At 43.1% G+C, this 19,399-nt stretch overlaps 2 protein-coding genes across 2 annotated transcripts; both read left to right on the plus strand.

Annotated features, from left to right (window-relative positions):
• Positions 1-5,709: 5,709 nt before the first annotated feature.
• LOC311037845 (NPC intracellular cholesterol transporter 2-like) lies at positions 5,710-6,159 on the plus strand (the record flags this gene model as incomplete). The annotated part of the gene is made up of 1 exon (XM_084047135.1): positions 5,710-6,159. One exon carries the CDS (start codon positions 5,710-5,712, stop codon positions 6,157-6,159), a length of 450 nt encoding a protein of 149 aa, XP_083903261.1.
• A 4,870-nt stretch (positions 6,160-11,029) lies between these two features.
• LOC311037846 (NPC intracellular cholesterol transporter 1-like) lies at positions 11,030-14,839 on the plus strand (the record flags this gene model as incomplete). The annotated part of the gene is made up of 1 exon (XM_084047136.1): positions 11,030-14,839. The coding sequence occupies one exon, from the start codon at positions 11,030-11,032 to the stop codon at positions 14,837-14,839; it is 3,810 nt and encodes a 1,269-aa protein (XP_083903262.1).
• Positions 14,840-19,399: the final 4,560 nt, after the last annotated feature.

Consider the following 19,399-nt stretch of genomic DNA (forward strand, 5'->3'; position numbering starts at 1 on the left):
TTGTTTATTTAGGTTTGTTACTTAGATTAGGTTCCTTGTTTGTATTTAGCTAATATTTGTGTAATTTTCTACTTTAAATCGACACTTAAATGGTTAATCGATTAGTTGATAAATAAAAATACAATAAATACAACATATATCTTTTTTAAATGTGCTTCTAAATGTGCTAATATAATATTAATTGAAAAAATATATAGAATAATCAATATGAAAATAACTAATAGTTGCAGCTCTAGTTATGACATTGCATACTAGTCATCCTCAGAGAACGGCCCTGTTTTTTCTTCATGTGCTTACAATTATGCCAATAATATACTCCATTGGGATGCATGTGTTTCTGGTCCCGGAGACCAGAAACACATAGAACCCGGGGAACATGGACACACTCCCTTTCACATTCATTCATAGATCATTTGTCTGTTATTGATTTAGCTTTCCCTGTATTAGTGGCATCAACGCTCTGCCCATCAGGCAGGATTTCATGTTGAGTTTAACCAGCTATTGTTCATATTCTATTTCAGAGAATAAATGTGTAAAGAGTGACAGTAGAGCCATTGAAAATGATCAACATATGGTGCATTTCCACAACATCTACTGAATGTAAATTGTCTTGAGGACAATAAAACCTTGCTAATCAGTTGTGCAGCAAGCATATCGTCACTGTAAGGGCAGAAAGCTTGTATCTTCATTTTCATCTGTTTTTTTTTTATATTTTGACGTGTCATGGAAAAGGAACGGAAATAGCAACTCACAATGCATCGCACGATGCATTATGAGCTATTTTAGAAATACCTTTGCAACAATAGAATCTTTGCATACTTTATAATGTCATGGCAAAATATGGAGGCCAGGTTCAAAATGGTTAAGAGTGTCTGTGGATTTTATAAATATTTAACCAATGAAAGGTATTAACAAGAGCTTGTGACTAAATCATCATAACTACATTGGATCCTTTGAAACAGAGGTTATTTTTTTCATTTCCTGAAAAGTAACAGTTGTGGACATACATCATCATCATCATCATAACCTTTATTTCAACACACACACACACACACACACACACACACACACACACACACACACACACACACACACACACACACACACACACACACAGTGTACATATTTAGAACGAGTGATCGCCCCATCTAATTGAGTTAGATGGGCACTTTCTATATAGGCATATGTATGCATGCTGTATACGGAATTAGGATACAAGTGTCGCACAGAAGTAGTGAAAATAGCAGATCTACAAGCTCACAACACATCGTGAGCTATTACCCACTTTTTTTTTACAACCGTATGCCTGTGATGTGACAATAAAGCTGATTCGGATATGAAAGTATTGTACTCTGCTTTTAATTCCACTACAATTATTTGAAAACCTAAAAGTTACTTTATAGATTTTGATTATTATTATTACAAACAGTGCATTAAATGATAGCATAAAATGTCATTTTATGTTTGGTAATGTTTGGTATGTTTTGATGACAATACTTGTGTACTTTTACTCAAGTAAAATGTTGCATTAATTAACTAGAAATGTGTGTTACTGATGACATCAACATGACGTCGGTAATTGGACCAATATAAGTGTCAGAACACACAATATGACTGTATTCAACAACACTTGAAGAGGCTCTTTTTATATACCATAGTCTGTTTGTGAAATGTTGAGGTGGACCGTATGTCAGAAAGAAGGACCAACACATTGGTCTAATACTGCTCTTCCTGTGGAACACAAGGTTTACTTCTTTGGAAGGTACGGTAAGGTGAATGACAGTGATCAGATTGAAGTCCATATCCTCAATACAGTGTCCTTATGCTGGAGGAAGTTGCCTCCAGTGACAACTGGAAGAGGGAAACGTCCCCTTGAGGTTCCCTCTAAACGCCGAGGACACACAGCTGTACTGGTAGAAGATATAATTTACATCTGGGGAGGGAAGCCTTACTGCAACGTGCTTTATGCATTTGATGTGAACACCCACATGTGGTTGAAGCCCAAGGTGTCAGGGACTGTTCCAGAGAAGAGGGAGTTTCACTCAGCCTGTGTCTTTAGAAAGCTCATGTATATTTATGGAGGAAACAACACCCAGATGTCTGGATACAATAATGTCTTCAAGTCTATCTACAAGTTGGACACCACCACAATGGTCTGGGCTTTAATTAACACCAGAGGAACTCCATCACCTGTTTCATCAGGTCACTCTGCCACCATCATCGGGACAAAGATGTTTGTATTTGGGGGCAGGGAGGGCGATGGGTCCGTCTACAACAACATCACAGTGTTTGACACGGAGAACAACTGCTGGATGAACACACCCTCTGCACAGCTTCTTCCAGAACAACGCTGTGTCACTGGTCATTCAGCCTTTGTCTACAATGGAGAGCTGTACATATTTGGTGGCTACAACAACTGGAACGACTGCAACCAGTACTTCAATGATCTGTGGAAATTCAACCCGGAGACCTTCACCTGGAAGAAGGTTGCGCCCAAGGGGAAAGGCCCTTCTAAGAGGTATAAGACGTGCAGTTGCATGGTGGGAGATCGTATCATCCTCTTTGGAGGATGCAAAGAAATCAACCAACTCCCTGGTGACCTGTACATCTTAGATTTAAGTCCAACACTGAAGTCACTATGCAAGCTAGTAGTTATTCAGTATGGTGTGGAGCAGTCAGAACTCCCTCACAACATCAAGTGGGAACTGGCAGCCATGACTAAAACCACTTGAAAGGTTCACATGCTCAGTGGAGCGCACATCTCTGCCAGGAAGTGTGGCTCTATACATGCACAGCAGCCATATTGTCAAGAAATCGGGCCTCTTCCTTACTTCCTTCACATGTGTTACCAAGGATACTAATGAAGGCTCTGTTCCATTTAGTGTGTGTGAGTGGTTTGTGTGAGTGTTTTTTTTTTCAAGGGCTCCCATAACTCTGAGAGTGTACAAATGTCCATTTGGAACCTTACGGGTCCCTTATGGGTCCGGTTCCATTTGTACACTCTCAGAGTTATACACCCATTTGGAACCCCCCCCCTCAAGGAACCATATGAGGGTCTCTGGACCACACTTTGAGACCCACTGGTGTAGCAGAGTGTTTGCAGGGAGCCATACATGCACAATATCAGCACCCCTGACTCTGTTTGACCAGAATGGAACAGAGCCTTCATTAGTATCATTGGTAACACCTAGTGCAGGATCAAAGGAAGAGGCCCAATTTCTTTCCAACATGGCTGCTGTGCATTGAGCCTGTTGCAGTTATAAACAGAAGCAACGTGTGAGAGTAGTGCCTGTTCCTGAACTTGAGAGATGAATTGACGTTTGACAAGTAACGTCATGTTATCAAATATGGACCCCAAGCCCATTCCTGGTGAGAAAAAGAGTGGTGGAGCTAAAAGGACAAGAAAAATGGCCTGTGTCAGGAGGAGGAGGCTGTTTCAAACTGACTGTTATAGGATATTCAAAGCCCCCCAGTCAAATACCATTATGCTGTTGCTGTCGCAAGTAAGTTACACAAAGACAGCGCAGTGCTCCGACATTAAACAGTAAACCCGAACCAAACCCGCACCCTAACCCAAACCGCACGCGGATGCCACATAGTCGGAGAAAAGGTCTGTCGGATTAACGCATGCCTCCCGTCGCAAGTAAGTGACACAACACTTGATTCTTCTCATAATGGGGTCCCCAGGAATAAAGAGTGAACCAATAATCAGTCTAATCAATACATCTGCACTGCAGCTGTTCAAGAAATTATAGCCGACAATCACTGACCTAGATGCCACAACAAACAGTCTATAGTAGAACATAAGGGGTATAGGCTATTGAGTTGTATGTTCCTAGGGATTGCATGAGCCTACTAAGTATTGTATTCTCACCAGCCTATCACAAGCTGCAAACCTTTAGCATGAACACTAAGTTGGTACTCTACTGTATAATAATACTGTATTATATGTCTGCATGTATATCTGTTTAACCTGCATTAGGGTACTTGTTACTGTCAAAGCTTTATTCCATTAAGTGCTAGTAGATTTGTTGTATTGTTGTGTCCATCACAAACACTACTACATAAGAGGTGTGTGTGTGTGTGTGTGTGTGTGTGTGTGTGTGTGTGTGTGTGTGTGTGTGTGTGTGTGTGTGTGTGTGTGTGTGTTCTGCCCACTGTAAACCGTTTGTGCTCATTGGAAAGACTGTTCGCTATCTGCCAAACTAGCCAGTCATTCACCTAGGGAGGGCAGAAGTGTGTGTGAGTGTGTGTGTGTGTGTGTCAGCATAGCATCATATTTCTTGCGGCCACTATATACCAGCCGGCCAAGGACCTCCCACACCTTTTTCAATCGGTCACAGATTGAAAAACATGATGCATTCATTTACACTACTTGCCAATTACACCTGTCCAGAGAGACACAGAGACGGACACAACATTTGGTGCCAATCCCAATGTTTGCACCAACATATTTATGCACATGACAACATACTGTGTGTAAACCCTAAACATATGAGTGCCACATGCAATGCAGTCTGAGCTGTCATACGTCATAGTCAACTGAGAGAGTGACAATAAGTACATGAGGTATATTTTTAGTATAATTCTGCATATTATTTAATGTGTACTAATAGTAGAGACCAGTAGAGACCAGTGTAACATGCAAAGAACTCACAAAGCGAGCGTGGCGCAGCGACAATCCAACACATTACATATAACATTGCGACCTACAGTCATAATAGACTTGAGTATGACCATGCCATTTCAATAAAGGCATTTTTAAGTATTCTTAAAGAGACTGCCTTGTAGTTTGTTAGTTTGTTTTTTTCTATTAATGTCTATATGGTATATACTGTATATGGTATCCCTATCCAATGAGCACGTCAAACAAACACGTTTTCTTTTAGTCCAGGAAGCACTCCTTTCCAAACAATGTGTGTTTTCTATGTTTAATTTGTCAAGTTCGTGTCAGTTTGTGTGTTTTGATAGATCACCAGTTACAGTTGGCTTGCTTTACAATGGAGCGGTTTCAGCTGGAAAGCAGCATAAAACTTTAGTCTGAGATCCGTTGTGCCCGTTGGGAAGTTGAAAATGCATGCCTCACCCAGTTTTGCAATACAACGTTGTACCCGTCTGTGTGTCTGTCCCTTTTTTGCCCATATATGCAGATTTTTCCTGTGCGTGTGTCCCTTTTATGCCCATATATGGAGTTCTGTTTCAGGCATGCCCAAATATGGAGTCTAGGCCAGTCATATTGATGGCATCAGGGTTCTCCATATAGGCCTATGGGGATTGTGGTTTTATTGATATTTCTGGAGATCCACTGATCCGACTGAATTCCCAGTTGGCGCTGTGAGGCGTCGTAAGCTTGTGTATCTGCTATTTTTGGCCCAAGTTCTCCTCAGAATAGGGATGCTAGGGTTCAGGTTAATGTAAAAAAAAACGTATCGTATCCTATCACACAAAGATTTGGCGGCCCCCCTGTAGTAACTCTGAGAACCCCCTAGGGGTCCCGGACCCCCTGTTGAAGACCCCTGCAGTAGATCCAAGGAGAACAGCTGTGCAAATTGAAGTTGGTAGGCATGCATAGCAACATTATGTGTTTTGTGTGATGTCAGAGCAAAGCTATGTTAAACATTATATATTCACGCTTATGACTATTATCTCACTGAATCTCAGTTGGTTTTATTTCCTGTATCCTGACTTCATCTCTCGTATCGAGACACCATGGAAATACGAACCGCTTTGATCGTTCTGTTTTCTCTGATTGTGCTCACCTGTGCACATGAAATCAAATACAATGACTGTGGATCTCCTTCTGGAGAAGTGGCCCTGGTTGATGTTCATCCGTGTCCTAGTCAACCGTGCAAACTTCTCAAAGGGCAGAACTACAGAATCCAAGTGACATTCGCCAGTCGTGTGCAGAGCCGAACAAGCAAAGCAATTGTCCACGGAATCATTTTGGGTGTCCCCAAACGCTTCAAACTCCCTGAGGACGATGGCTGCAAATCTGGAATTGAGTGCCCCATTGAGGCACAGAAGACCTATCGCTATGAGACGCAGCTGCCTGTGAAGACATCGTATCCCTCATTGAAGCTGGACATCAGATGGCAACTGAGAGATGATACGAACAAGAACTTATTCTGCATTCTGTTCCCAGTTCAGATTGTGGCCTAAGGTGTTTCCAGTACAGAATTGCTGTGATTAATAAAGTACAGATCAGACTGGACCGGAAACCATGCGGCATGACTCCCTTGTGTTGCAGTACTTAAATAATCTGAGCATGTACGTCCTTGGCTGGAACTCCGGTGTACTTTGCGTTGGAGGAGTGGGTCACTAACCCACAACTAACTATTGCCTTCACACCATCGTCCTGGATCGATGACTACTTTTTTTTTCTCAATGCCTTCAATGATAGCACCAGTGGAGACCGACAGGAAACAGGGAGAGAGAGACGGGGTTGGCTGTCGAGATCGGGACTCGAACCCGCAACACGCTGACGGGCCGCACCAGAGCCCAGATACGGCACGCGCCCGGACCGCCAGGCCAGCGGACGCCCTATCAATGATTACTTTGACTGGGTGAAGCCCCAGTCGCTCTGCTATTTATACGTCAACTCCACAGGGTCATTCTGCAATGCCTCAGTGTAACACACTTGGGAATAAGAGAACCAGAGGCCTTGTATATAAGCTTATACCTGTTTAGTGACTAATAATTACATATATATACCTGATTTACAAAGTAGCAATCCACTCCATTTAGCAGCATTAAAGCATAAAATAAAATAAAACGAGGACGAGGAAGGAAAAATATATTTTAAAAAATGATAAAAACCCATTGCAATAGTCAATAAAATAAAATACAACATTAGCAAGGAAATATTTACAGTTAATGTAAATATTTACATTAATATACTTACTGTACACCAGCCTAGATGATCAGACCTCTGTGTGTGGATAGTCTGCCTGGGTCTAGATGACTCCCTGCTTCAGTCCACTCCTAACAGACTTGGACTATGCAGATGAAATGCTATCCTGCTATTTGACCATTTGGAGCAGGCCCAGACCAGTGTGTACTCAGTTTGCCAAAGTTGGTCTTGCGCTGAAGGCCAAGAGAAACAGGTTATCACCTATAAAACCCTCCTGGAACATCCACCTATAAGATAGGAGGCAAGCGGTTGCATGGAGGGCTTTGAATGGCATACTTGGCCGGAGGTACTCGGGATACATAGAGGCTCTACGCAGCCTCACATTGTGCACCCTAGCAGAGAGGCGCACTCAACTGTGTCTCGACTTTGCCAGGAAGCTGTTTAAGTCCAACTTCAGAAACTGGCTTCCCCGCCTCAGAAAGGAGATCTCTGGTCGCCAAACAAGGAATGGAGACGAACTGGACACTCTACATTGCCGAACTGAGAGATACAAGAAATCACCAATCCCATATATGTGCAGACTTTTAAATGATAGTGGATTTTAGATTTGTGTTTTAGGGTATTAGATTTTTAGATAGGCAATTGCTTTTTTTAGATTTGAAGTTTGGTATTGTAATCAGCAAAATAATTCAGTGTTTTTAATGGCACCTGTCTTTTTAAACCTCTGTGATCATGCTGAAAGCTGAATAAATAAACATAAAAAAAAAAAAAAAAAAAAAATGGCCGGCTTTGAATGGCATGGCCAGATTGTGGAAGTCCATCCTCCCATGTCCGTTCTCATAGCCTATACGCTTGTGAATGCTGGACGTGCAGTACTAATCAGCAATAATGAGCATGTTACGAACAAGCTTCTGTATGGGAGCTACCGACGTTGAGTGAGAAGATAGTGGCCAGGAGAATGAAGACTGGCCGTTCAAATTCGACACTGGGAGCTCCCAGCCAGCATACTTGTGCTATGGGAGCCAAGAACTGTCACGAGAATGTCCTACACCTACCTATGTGGACGTAGTATGCTCATGCAGGTGTGGAAAGTACTGGTGAGCACAGGGCCGGCCCTAGGATTTTTGTGGCCTTAAGCAAGATTTTTTTTGGTGCCCCCCCCAAACACCCCCATTATAAAATCATTGTTATTTTTTATTGCATACTAAAATAATAACGCTAGTTGTTGGATATGAGATACATGACATAATAACAATATGTGGCCCTAGTGGTTGTGGCCCTAAGCGACCGCTTATATTGCTTATAGCAGCGGCCGGCCCTGGGTGAACTAGCCAGATGTATGGACGATCGATATTATTGGAGATGCCAGATTGGAGACGACCTTCTTTTTTTTAAAGATATTTTGGGGGACTTTTCTGCCCTTAGCACATTGAGTGCCAAACACAAGAATCTTTGTGTTTGCAAATACAACCGTTGAGTGCCAAAAACGAGAATTCTATTATTTTCAATTTTTCCAATTTTTTTCACCCACAAGGGCCGCGCTAACGCAATTTAGGAATTATCCTAGGTCCCTTTAAAATGGAATGGATGGATGTGACGTGAGCCCAAAAAACGTCACTTCCAAACGTCACTCCAATGATAGGATTTGGAGAAAAAGGTCCATATCTCCATACCTTTTTACACTTGTCAAAACTAGCCATTTTCGACGCGCTCTGCAATGGCGGATCGAGCTAGAAATATTATTGTTCCAGTCGTTACACGGAAGACAGGTTTTTATCAGGTCGCAGGCCTGAGGGGGCGGCCTGGGACATACTTCTGCAGGAAATCCGACAGATAGGAAGGTGCTAGATCATTCAAGGCTCTAAAAACAAGTAAAATAACTTTAACATCTGTCCTAAACATCACAGAGCTCCAGTGCAAGGACCCAAGTACACGGGTAATGTGGTCCCTTTTCCTGGTGTTGGTTAGGAATCTTAGGATTCTGGCTGAGCTGCACTTTGAATGAGTTGCAGCCGCTCAGTAGTCTTTTTAGGTAAGCCTGTATGAAGGGCGTTACAGTAATCTAATCTTGATAGTACAAAGGCATGGGTCAGTTTCTTGGCGTCCTCTAGGGAGAGGAAGAGTCTGACTCTTGCAATGTGGCATCTAAACACCAAGCAGCACAATGCGATACTGTGTTCGGCCACTGTATATATCTCTAAGGTAAATCTTTGGCGCTGTTCTTCACTCGCCCAGCGAAAAAAAATGAAGAATAGAACTCCAGTATTGATTTATAATAGGCCAATATGCAGGTGTTCAGTTGCTCATTCATTGCAGATTAATTGCCAATGTGTTGTTGTGTCTGGTGGAACATACTGATGTTATTAACATGACTTGCCCATTGCCCAGATTGTGTTTACTAGAGACTAGAGAGACATGGAGACTCCTGTTACTGGACAAACACACTCTATAGCAATGATTACAATGTAACATTGTAACTCTGTTACTTACTGTATGATTGCAAATGTATTGTAACCCCTATTGATGTTTGAATATTTAGGTACTATTTTTTAACACTGGCAAAGGCACCCCTGAATGCAAGTATATCCTAAAAACACTTGTTTATCGGTTATTCAGTGGCTGTCGTGGGTCCACACAGCTCCCAGGCCGTTCTAATACACGGACGGGTTCAGGTTTCGTTAATTGCGTAATTCCCGGTTACGTCAAAACCTTATGTCACATTACATAATGGTATTCCGTTTTTACTGATAAAATATTACTGATGAATCTTGACTATGTGTACGTTCAGAGAGGGGAGGGTGATTTGAGTTGTAAACTTCAAATGTGCGATACAGTACCCGTTGTCCATGTACCTGTTGTGTTGTACTCATCTTGGTCCCTTTTATGCCCATATATGGAGATTTCTGTATCTATCTGTGTCCCTTTTATGCCCATATATGGAGTTCTGTGTCAGGCATGCCCAAATATGGGATCCAGGCAGTCTATAACTCCATATATGCATATATGGGCGTATCGGTTGGAATGGAGGTTCTGGACAACCGCCTATCCAACTGACTATGCCCAAATATGAAGTCCAGGCCAGTATATAACGCCAATGCTATGACATTATATTGATGACATGAGTGTACACCATACTTGGGGATTTGCGGTTTTATCGATATGTTTTTGTACCCGTCTATCTGTGTGTCCCTTTTATGCTCATATATTGAGATCTCTATGTGTCTCTCTGTCTGCCTGTGTCCCCTTCTATATTCACATAAAGTATGGAGGTCCTTGATGTCATCAGTATATGCCCATATATGGGTATATCGGCGGTTCTGGAAAACTGGATCTCCATATACAGTATGGCTATATATCAGAGTGTCAGCACAGTAAATAATAATCTTTACACGTGTGCGTGCGTGCGTGCGTGTGTGTGTGTGTGTGTGTGTGTGTGTGTGTGTGTGTGTGTGTGTGTGTGTGTGTGTGTGTGTGTGTGTATACACTGTAATCCAATATGACATTGGATATATATCCCTATCCAATGTCAAACCAATCCAATGTCTTGTTATTTAGTTCATGAAGCACTCCTACCCAAACAGATTTTGATGTCTATGTTTAATTTGTCCAGTTTCCTGTTGATTTTGTGTTTTGATATAGGCCACCAGGTATATTACAGTTAGCTTGCCCGTTATATTACAACGATTTCTGCTGGAAAGTGCCATTAGTATTCAGTGGGTCCAAGAAGAACAACTGTGCAAATCGGCATTGTAAGCATACATGACAACAGTTTGTGTTGTGTGTGACGTCAGACCAGAGCTCAGTCAAGATTATATAAGGTCTAGCGTACCGATGCAGAAGGTGTGTGGGGTTTAAGGTTTTATTTGCTTTTATAAGGTCTTACTAGCTTTATTATCAGGTTTATGCAACAGACTTTGCCTGGCTGTAGGTCAGTTGGTTTAGTTTCTGGGCATTTGCCAATTACATTTGTACATTCCCGGAATTCTAACCTATTTACTCATCCCATTAAGAGACCTGGGCGACTGTTTAACAGCACCCAAGGACCCATTAGGGGTTAAGTTGTCTTGCTCAGTCAGGGATACCTTGACACAAAGCACTGGAGGAGCCGAGGATCAAACCGCCGTCCAATTCTGATTCCCAGACAGCTGTTCTAACCCCCGAGCCAGACAGCCACTCTAAATGGGTTCAGTAAGAGGGAAGATTGGGAAAAACTATGTGTTTTTATTGTTCCTGTTGATTCCCTTGGCAGTGGTTCAGGCCCAGCACTGTGTGTGGTATGGTCAGTGTGGAAAGGTGCCTGAGGAGGATGACATTAAGTACAACTGTAATTACACGGGTCCACCCAAACCACTGCTTTCCGAAGGCATAGCGCTGCCTTCTGAAGCTGGAGATGCAAAAGCACTTCTCAAGAAGTTATGCCCTGGATATGACTATGGCGAACGACGCTTGTGCTGTGACGTTGCCCAGCTCCGTTCTCTCGAACAGGATACCAAGGTACTAAACCTAATCTTTGGTCGGTGCCCTGCCTGTTTGTTCAACATGATGAACATGTTCTGTGAGCTGACATGCAGCCCCCGACAGAGTCAATTTATGAATGCCACCAAGTTCACTTCAGAACCAGAACTCAACAAGACCAACGTGGTGGAAGTGCAGTACTACATTGGAGAGACATTTGCTAATGCCATGTTTGATTCTTGTAAGGGTGTGCATTTCCAAGACGCTCCGGCCATGGTAATGTTCTGTGGTGGTGTTGCAGTCGAGGACTGCAGACCCTCCCACATGCTCCAGTACATGTTCAACAACGATATGGCTCCGCCTCCTTTCACCATAAACCCCATATTATCTGATGTCCCAGTGTCTGGCTTCAATCCTATGAACAACAAGACTTTCTCCTGTGCAGATCGCCTGGAAGATGGCTTGGGTCCCTGCTCCTGTCAGGACTGCCCCGATGTCTGCCCCAAGCCGGTTCCCCCTCATTTGCCTCCTCCCTGGACAATCTTTGGCATCAATGCCATGTTTGTAATCATGTGTATCTCTTATGTGGCCTTCCTCTTCATCTTCATTGCCGCTGTGCTGGGAGCCTGGTGGTACAGGAAAAGAACTTCTGAATATGGCACTTCACTGGACAGCAATAATCCACTGTCTCTGAAAAAAGACAACCCTGATCAAGATGCGTCACACTGGGAAATGCTTGGGGAGCGCTTTGAGAATGCCATGCGGCTCTTCTTTACAGCCTGGGGCTCTTTTTGTGTGCGGAGGCCCCTGCTGGTTACACTGACCACCCTGGTCATGGTTGCAGCCGCCTTGTCAGGACTGGTCTACATGACCATCATCACTGACCCTGTTGAGCTCTGGTCGGCTCCCAATAGCCGAGCACGCCAAGAGAAGGACTTCTTTGACAGTCACTTTGGGCCCTTCTTCAGAATCGAGCATCTCATCATCACCACACCGCTTGACAGCACCTTCATCTATCAGTCCAAAGATGGGCTCGATGTGCCTTTTGGAGCCATCTTTGACAAGAGCATCTTACAACAGGTGCTGGATTTGCAGCTTGAAATTGAGGGCCTTGTGGCAGAGTACGACGGGCAGAGCGTAACCCTCAAGGATATTTGTATGGCTCCTTTGGCCCCGTACAATGATAACTGCGCCATCTTCAGCGTGCTCAACTACTTCCAGAATAACCCCGCTAAGCTAAATAACTTTCACAAGACTTTCCTCAAGTGTACCACTTCTCCACTGAACCCTGTTTGTTTAGGCACCTTCGGAGGCCCAGTGTTCCCCCATCTGTCTCTGGGGGGTTACGATGACCAAAACTACAACAACGCCACAGCCTTAGTGATCATGTTCCCTGTCAACAACTACCACAATGACACAGTCAAGCTGGGTAAAGCAAAGGCATGGGAGGAGGAGTTCATCCGCTTTCTGAAGAGCTACAGCAATCCCAACCTTATCGTAGCATTTAACGCAGAGAGAAGTATAGAGGATGAGATTGACAGGCAAAGCAACAGTGACATCAGCACCATAGCACTCAGCAACGGCATTATGTTAATGTATATATCCCTGGCTCTTGGTCATATCCACAGCTTCAGGCGACTATTGGTGGACTCTAAGATCTCTCTCGCGATAGCCGGTGTCCTGATTGTGCTGATCTCTGTGGCCTGTTCCCTGGGCATCTTCAGCTACGCTGGCGTCCCACTCACCCTCATCATAATCGAGGTCATCCCCTTCCTGGTGCTGACTGTTGGCGTGGACAACATTTTCATCTTAGTGCAGGCGTACCAGAGGGATGAGCGCAGGGATCAGGAAGAGCTGCACCAGCAGATCGGTCGTATCTTTGGAGACGTAGCCCCCACCATGCTCCTGTGCTCCCTGTCTGAGACTGTGGTCTTCTTCCTTGGATCCATGTCTAACATTCCGGCGGTGAGGACTTTCTCTATGTTTTCCGGCTTGGCCATCTTTGTTAACTTACTGATGCAGATCAGCTGCTTCATCAGCCTGCTTGGCCTGGATGTCAGAAGGCAGGAGGACAATCGTCTGGATATAGTTTTCTGTGTGAAGCTTCCAGAAGATCAGGGAGAAAAGACTGATGGCTTCCTCTTCCGCTTCTTCAAGAAGAAATATGCCCCCTTTATCCTCGGGGAGTGGGTTCGACCCATAGTAGTAGCAGTGTTTGTGGGGTTGACCTTCTTTAGTGTTGCTGTGGTGAATAAAGTAGAGATCGGCATGGACCAGAAACTCGCCATGCCGGATGACTCCCACGTGTTGCAGTACTTTAATAACCTGAGCATGTACCTCCACGCTGGACCTCCGGTGTACTTTGTGGTGGAGGAGGGGGTCAATTACAGCAGCGTGGATGGTCAGAACACTGTGTGTGGAGGAGTGGGCTGCAACAACAACTCCCTGGTCCTGCAGGTCCACTCTGCCTCTCTCATCAGCGACCACACTGCTATTGCCTCCACACCATTCTCCTGGATCGATGACTACTTTGACTGGTTGAATCCCACGTCGGGTTGCTGTAAATACTTTGACTCCACGGGTGCATTCTGCAACTCCTCAGTGGAGAATGCAAAGGATGAGTGTGTTGACTGTCTAGAAAGTACCGCCAGAAAAATTAGGCCTGAAGGGGAAGACTTCTTGCGGTTCCTACCCATGTTTCTCTCCGACATTCCCACCCAGAACTGTCCGAAAGGTGGCAGTGCGCTCTACAGCACAGCGGTGGACCTGCATCCAAATGACGCAGGTGTAGGAGCCACCCACTTCATGGCCTACCACACCATCCTGAATGATTCACCAGACTTCATAAACGCCCTGAAGACGGCCCGTGCTCTGGCTGACAACATAACACAGGCTGTGGGCCACAAAGTTTTCCCTTACAGTGTATTCTACGTGTTCTATGAGCAGTACCTGACCATGGCTCACGACACTACCGTGAGCCTGTGCGTGTCACTGGTGGCCATTTTTGTAGTGTCTGTGGTGTTGCTGGGCTTTGAGTTGCTGGCAGCCGTGCTCGTCACCGTCACCATCACTATGGTCCTGCTCAACATGGTTGGGGTCATGTGGCTGTGGGGCATCAGCCTCAACGCCGTGTCCCTGGTCAACCTTGTCATGAGCTGCGGCATCTCCGTAGAGTTCTGTAGTCACATTGTGCGGGCCTTCTCCCAAAGCATGAAGAGAAACAGGGTGGAGCGTGCCGAGGAGGCTCTGGCCGGCATGGGCAGCTCAGTGTTCACTGGGATCACAATAGCCAAGTTTGGTGGCATCCTGGTTCTGGCCCTGTCCAAATCCAAGATCTTCCAGATCTTCTACTTCCGCATGTACCTGGCCATAGTGCTGCTGGGGGCCATGCACGGACTCGTCTTCCTGCCTGTGCTGCTCAGCTATGTAGGTCCTTCTATGAACAAAGCCAAGGTGTTGGCCGCCAACAAGCGCGGCACAGGGTTGACCTCCTCAGACACTGAACTGGTTAATTCAGTGTCTGAGGAGGTGTGAGAGTGAGCTCAAGTGGCTTCTGTGATTACCGACACAATGTATGCATCATCACCACTACAACGATTCACGGAATGAAGTCAGGAAACCACTACTTGAGAGCAAGAGAGGGCTTTTCTAAGCTTATACTTATAGTGACATTACATGTCATACCTGATTTAAAGAAGATACGCACAGACAGACACATGGACCGGGGCAAAAACATAATCTCCTTCTTTCAGCCTGTTGGAGATAATAATAAGAAGAAATATGAAATGCGTGTTTGTGTGTGTGACCATATATGAAGTCATCACAGTAGTAAAATGAAGTTAAATAAAATACTTGGGAGTGCATAATGGTGTGTGATATGAAGAATAGCGTGTACCTGTACGCTGGACCTCCAGCAGGGGATCGCCAGCCTAGATGGACAGAACACAGTGTGTGGAGGAGTGGGTTGCGACAACAACTCTGGTCCAGCAGGTCCACTCTGTCTCTACATCCTCCTGGATGGATGACTACTGTAGTTTGACTGGGCGAAGCCCTAGTCATCCTGCTGTCAATATGTCAGCTCCACCACCATGGGTACATGCTGCAACCACTCAGTGGTGAGTCCATCATGTGCTCACAGTGGGAAGCCTGAAGAGGAAGGTGTTTTTCCCTCTCTTTTTTTTTTGCTGATGGATGTTACAGAGGAGTGCATATTGTTTGTGCTGTGAAGTGTAAGCTCACCACAAACACAATATCATTTTTTATTATAATAAACTTGCTTCCATCCTACATGTTCCTAGGCCTAGAGAATGAAACTGAAAAGTTATTCCCACCCATACAGTTTTCAGAAGGCACGCCTTTTTTTTCTCCCCTCTTGTTTGTCTTTTATTTTTCCAGAGACAGACATGGGCAAAAGCAGGATCGTCTGCCCTCCTGGCAGAGATGACAAAAAAAATGGTTGAACCATAATTATGTATTCCTTTATTATATTCCTTACCACCACCATCGCCTCATGCCTTTTCATACATACTTACAATGCAGCAATACCTTCAAGTGTCCTCTAGAGGGAGTGCTTGTTAAACAAATAATTGTGCTGAACTTGTGTACCCTCTCTTGAGAGAGGATCAGGGAAACATACATTATTAAAGAGAATTTAACTGTTACACTGGATATTGTCTGTAGTAAACTATGTCACTTTGTTTTCATTTGAAGAAGAATTGATATTTCTGTTGCTGCATACTTTTCAAAGTGTTCAGTGTTCCTGACCTTGACTGCTTTACCCAATTGTGCCAAATTGTCATTTGTTTTCTCTGAGCAACACCCATCATACTAGGAAGCATAAATTAGGCTTTGGACCAACTTCAAATGTTATGAACTAGAAATAAATACATCATTTGACTACATTGCATTTGCATTCTGTAATTGGGGTAAAGTTGGACACAACAATGGAGTTAGACCCCAAGTTGTCTAGTAGTGTTGTAGTGTCTAGAGTTGATGGTTTATGATATGTGCATAATGAATGTAGGTGCAGTAAGGACCCCTGGGGGTCCTTGGACCCCATGTTGAGAACATACACTAGCCCAGGGGTAGGGCTGAGAAAAAATGACATTTTACTTGACGATTAATTATAGCTCAAATAATTTGCGATTAACGATTTAATTGTTTTTGTCATTGAACACTATGAATAGAAATACAATTTCTGTTTGGCTCTTAGGCGTAAACTAAAGTTGCACAGGGCAGATATGACAAAAACGTACATATTTAATAACTTTATACTTTCACAAAAAACATTAATAGTGGAAATAGCTGGTCTACAAGCTCAAAATGCTGGACTTGTAGATGTGCCACTATTTTTTAAGATTTCTTTAAAAAATATATGACAATTTTTAACATGGAAATGATTTTGACGATTATGCAAAACATAATTGCGATTATCTCAAATAGTTGCGATCAGATGATTATGTAATAATTGTGACAGGCCTACTCAGGGGCACCACCTGAAACTAGTGAAATGAGTTGCATCTGGCGGCTTGATGGATTATGAAAGGTGCACAATGAATGTAGGTGCAGAAAGACAACATATATATCTTAGGAAATATCTCCATGCTCGTCTTGTCTTGGCATTATACTGTTGATTGGGAAAGGTCCTTGGGTTGCCATTAGCTACCAAAACAGATTAACTCTGAATCCGCACCAAACCTATATTGCTGAAAGTGGGTGCTGTCTGAACTGAACTTTTGAAGCTATAGTGTCTAGCAAATGCTAACACGTTACTAAAGGAGAAGGCCAACAGGCACAATAGGCCCATAGACATAGAGACATAGAAGGACATAGGTCACAGAATGACAGAGATCAATTGACTGCTGGTTAAGTATAGAATAATTGATTTTAAAATGATATTAGCTACACAAACTGCAGGGTCGTTTGGATCCTTGGAGCAGAATCTTTAACCATATGAACCCTATAGCGTCTCTATTCTGAGCATGATGTAATGTGTGAACATTCAGTGAAAATAGGCAAACATTACGCGAAAATAGCAGATCTACAAGCTCACAATGCGTCCCACCGTGACACAGTGTGTGCTTGTAGATCTGCTATTTTCAGTGAAGAGATTTGGTGTAGAGAGAAAATGGAGGAGCCCCAGTTGTTGACCCTTGACAGACCCCGGTCAGTGAAGTACATAGGGTTTAACTGTAATTTCATCGTTGGAACACATAGTTTTACTCACAAGACATACTGTAGAGTGGATTTTACACCACACATGAAACACTTGAGATGCAAGTACGGTGGCGGTGAAAACGTTAGGAAATGATGCAATCATGCAGAACCAGTGTCCTGGCTTTGATGTTTCAGTATGCTTGAACTGCAATAGGAGCTTTTCTTATCAGACGGCTGTTTTGGAGCCGTTTTCGGTTCCTGTTCTCAATACGTTCTGACTGACACCAGCACACACCACCAGCATGTCGCTACTGTTTCCTGTCACATGTCCGTTGGTTCAAGACGATGACAGGAAACCAGTGTCTGGTTGTGGCTGTGAGGAAATCATCCCTTTGTAACGGTTAGCCACACATGCTTCATTCAACCATGTTCCTTCCTTCAGTTTAATTCTAATCAATTTTGTTGAATAGGTATCACTTGCTGAAATTTGAAGTCATATATTTATATTTACCAGGAATGTAACTTAGTGCAGGCAAAGGTTACATTTTCTATATCTAGAACAATATTGGACAAAGTGCATGACAAGTATGAATCCAGGGACCCATCAGGTTCCTTGAAAGGGTTCTAAATGGACCCTTACAGGTCTGTAACTCTTGAGAGCGTACAAATGGACTGTAAAGGTACATTTTGTTCCATTTGTACACTCTCAGAGTTATGGGGGTCCTAGAAATGAAAATGTTTGAGAACCACTGCCGTATAGACTGTAATGTCTTCTCCTGTGTAGATGTATGCTCTGTCAGCTAGGTCAGCTATTTCTGGCACACAACACTGTTGTACGATGGCGTTTAAATTGCATTACTCTGATCGCACACTTGTAATTCCCTCTGAATAAGACTATATCTGCTCAACGCCTAAATTACAGTGGTGAAAAAAGTACTCACATTTTTATTATCAATACTGCAATGTAGAAGTACGCTGTTACAAGTAAAAGTCCAGAGTGAAAGTACAAAAGTATTCGTATCAAAATGTACTTAAAGCACCAAAAGTACTCATTAAGCAGACTGTCCCATTTCACAAGTTTTCAAAAGTACAAAAATCTTTTGAAAATAGCAGATCTACAAGCACACAATGCGTCTCATCACGACGCATTGTGAGCTTGTAGATCGGCTTTTTTCAAATGGCCGAAATGTATAATGTATAAGTGGCTGTGGTGGTTAATGTATGTTTTGTGATAATAATCAAAAATCTACAAAATAACTACTAGTAACTAAAGTTTTCAAATGATTGTTGTGTAAAAGTACAATATTTGCCTCTGAGATGTAGTGGAGTAGAAGTAAAAATACTGAAAATATGAAATACTCCAGTTAAGTAAAAGTACCTCAAAATTATACTTAAGTACAGTACTTGAGTAAATGTACTTAGTTACTTTACACCACTGCTAAATTGTAATTGCAAACTGCAAACATCTGTAGTGAATGTAAATTATTCACAACGTCAATGTATGTATTCATTAATGCACATACTGTATATACCACAAAGATCACACAAATTAAGACAAAGCCAAGCGTATAACGGTGAATGTCATCTTTATGAAGCATGCAAAATATAACAAATATTAAAGGAAGGCATTCCAAGTTTTACAGAGTTTCTCCAATTACATTTTTCTTATGAGGTGCGGAGATTGAAAACTGCTCATGACATGATTTACTTATCTTTGTACAAAAGAAATACGTGCTGATGTATCCAAAAAATGCATTAAGTGTACCACATTATATCCTGACTGCTGAACATTATCGCAACAGCCAAAAGCCATCATAGGACAAGCTTCGTTCTGTTGTCAATAAACCGGTTTTGTAGAAGAAATGACTCCTGCACACTGTCGTCTCCACTTGCAAAGGCTTTGGACCAAAACTGTTTCTTTTCAGGAAATGGAACCGA

Source organism: Gymnoscopelus microlampas (genome assembly GCF_963454915.1).
Source record: "Gymnoscopelus microlampas genome assembly, chromosome: 21".
NCBI lineage: Eukaryota > Metazoa > Chordata > Actinopteri > Myctophiformes > Myctophidae > Gymnoscopelus > Gymnoscopelus microlampas.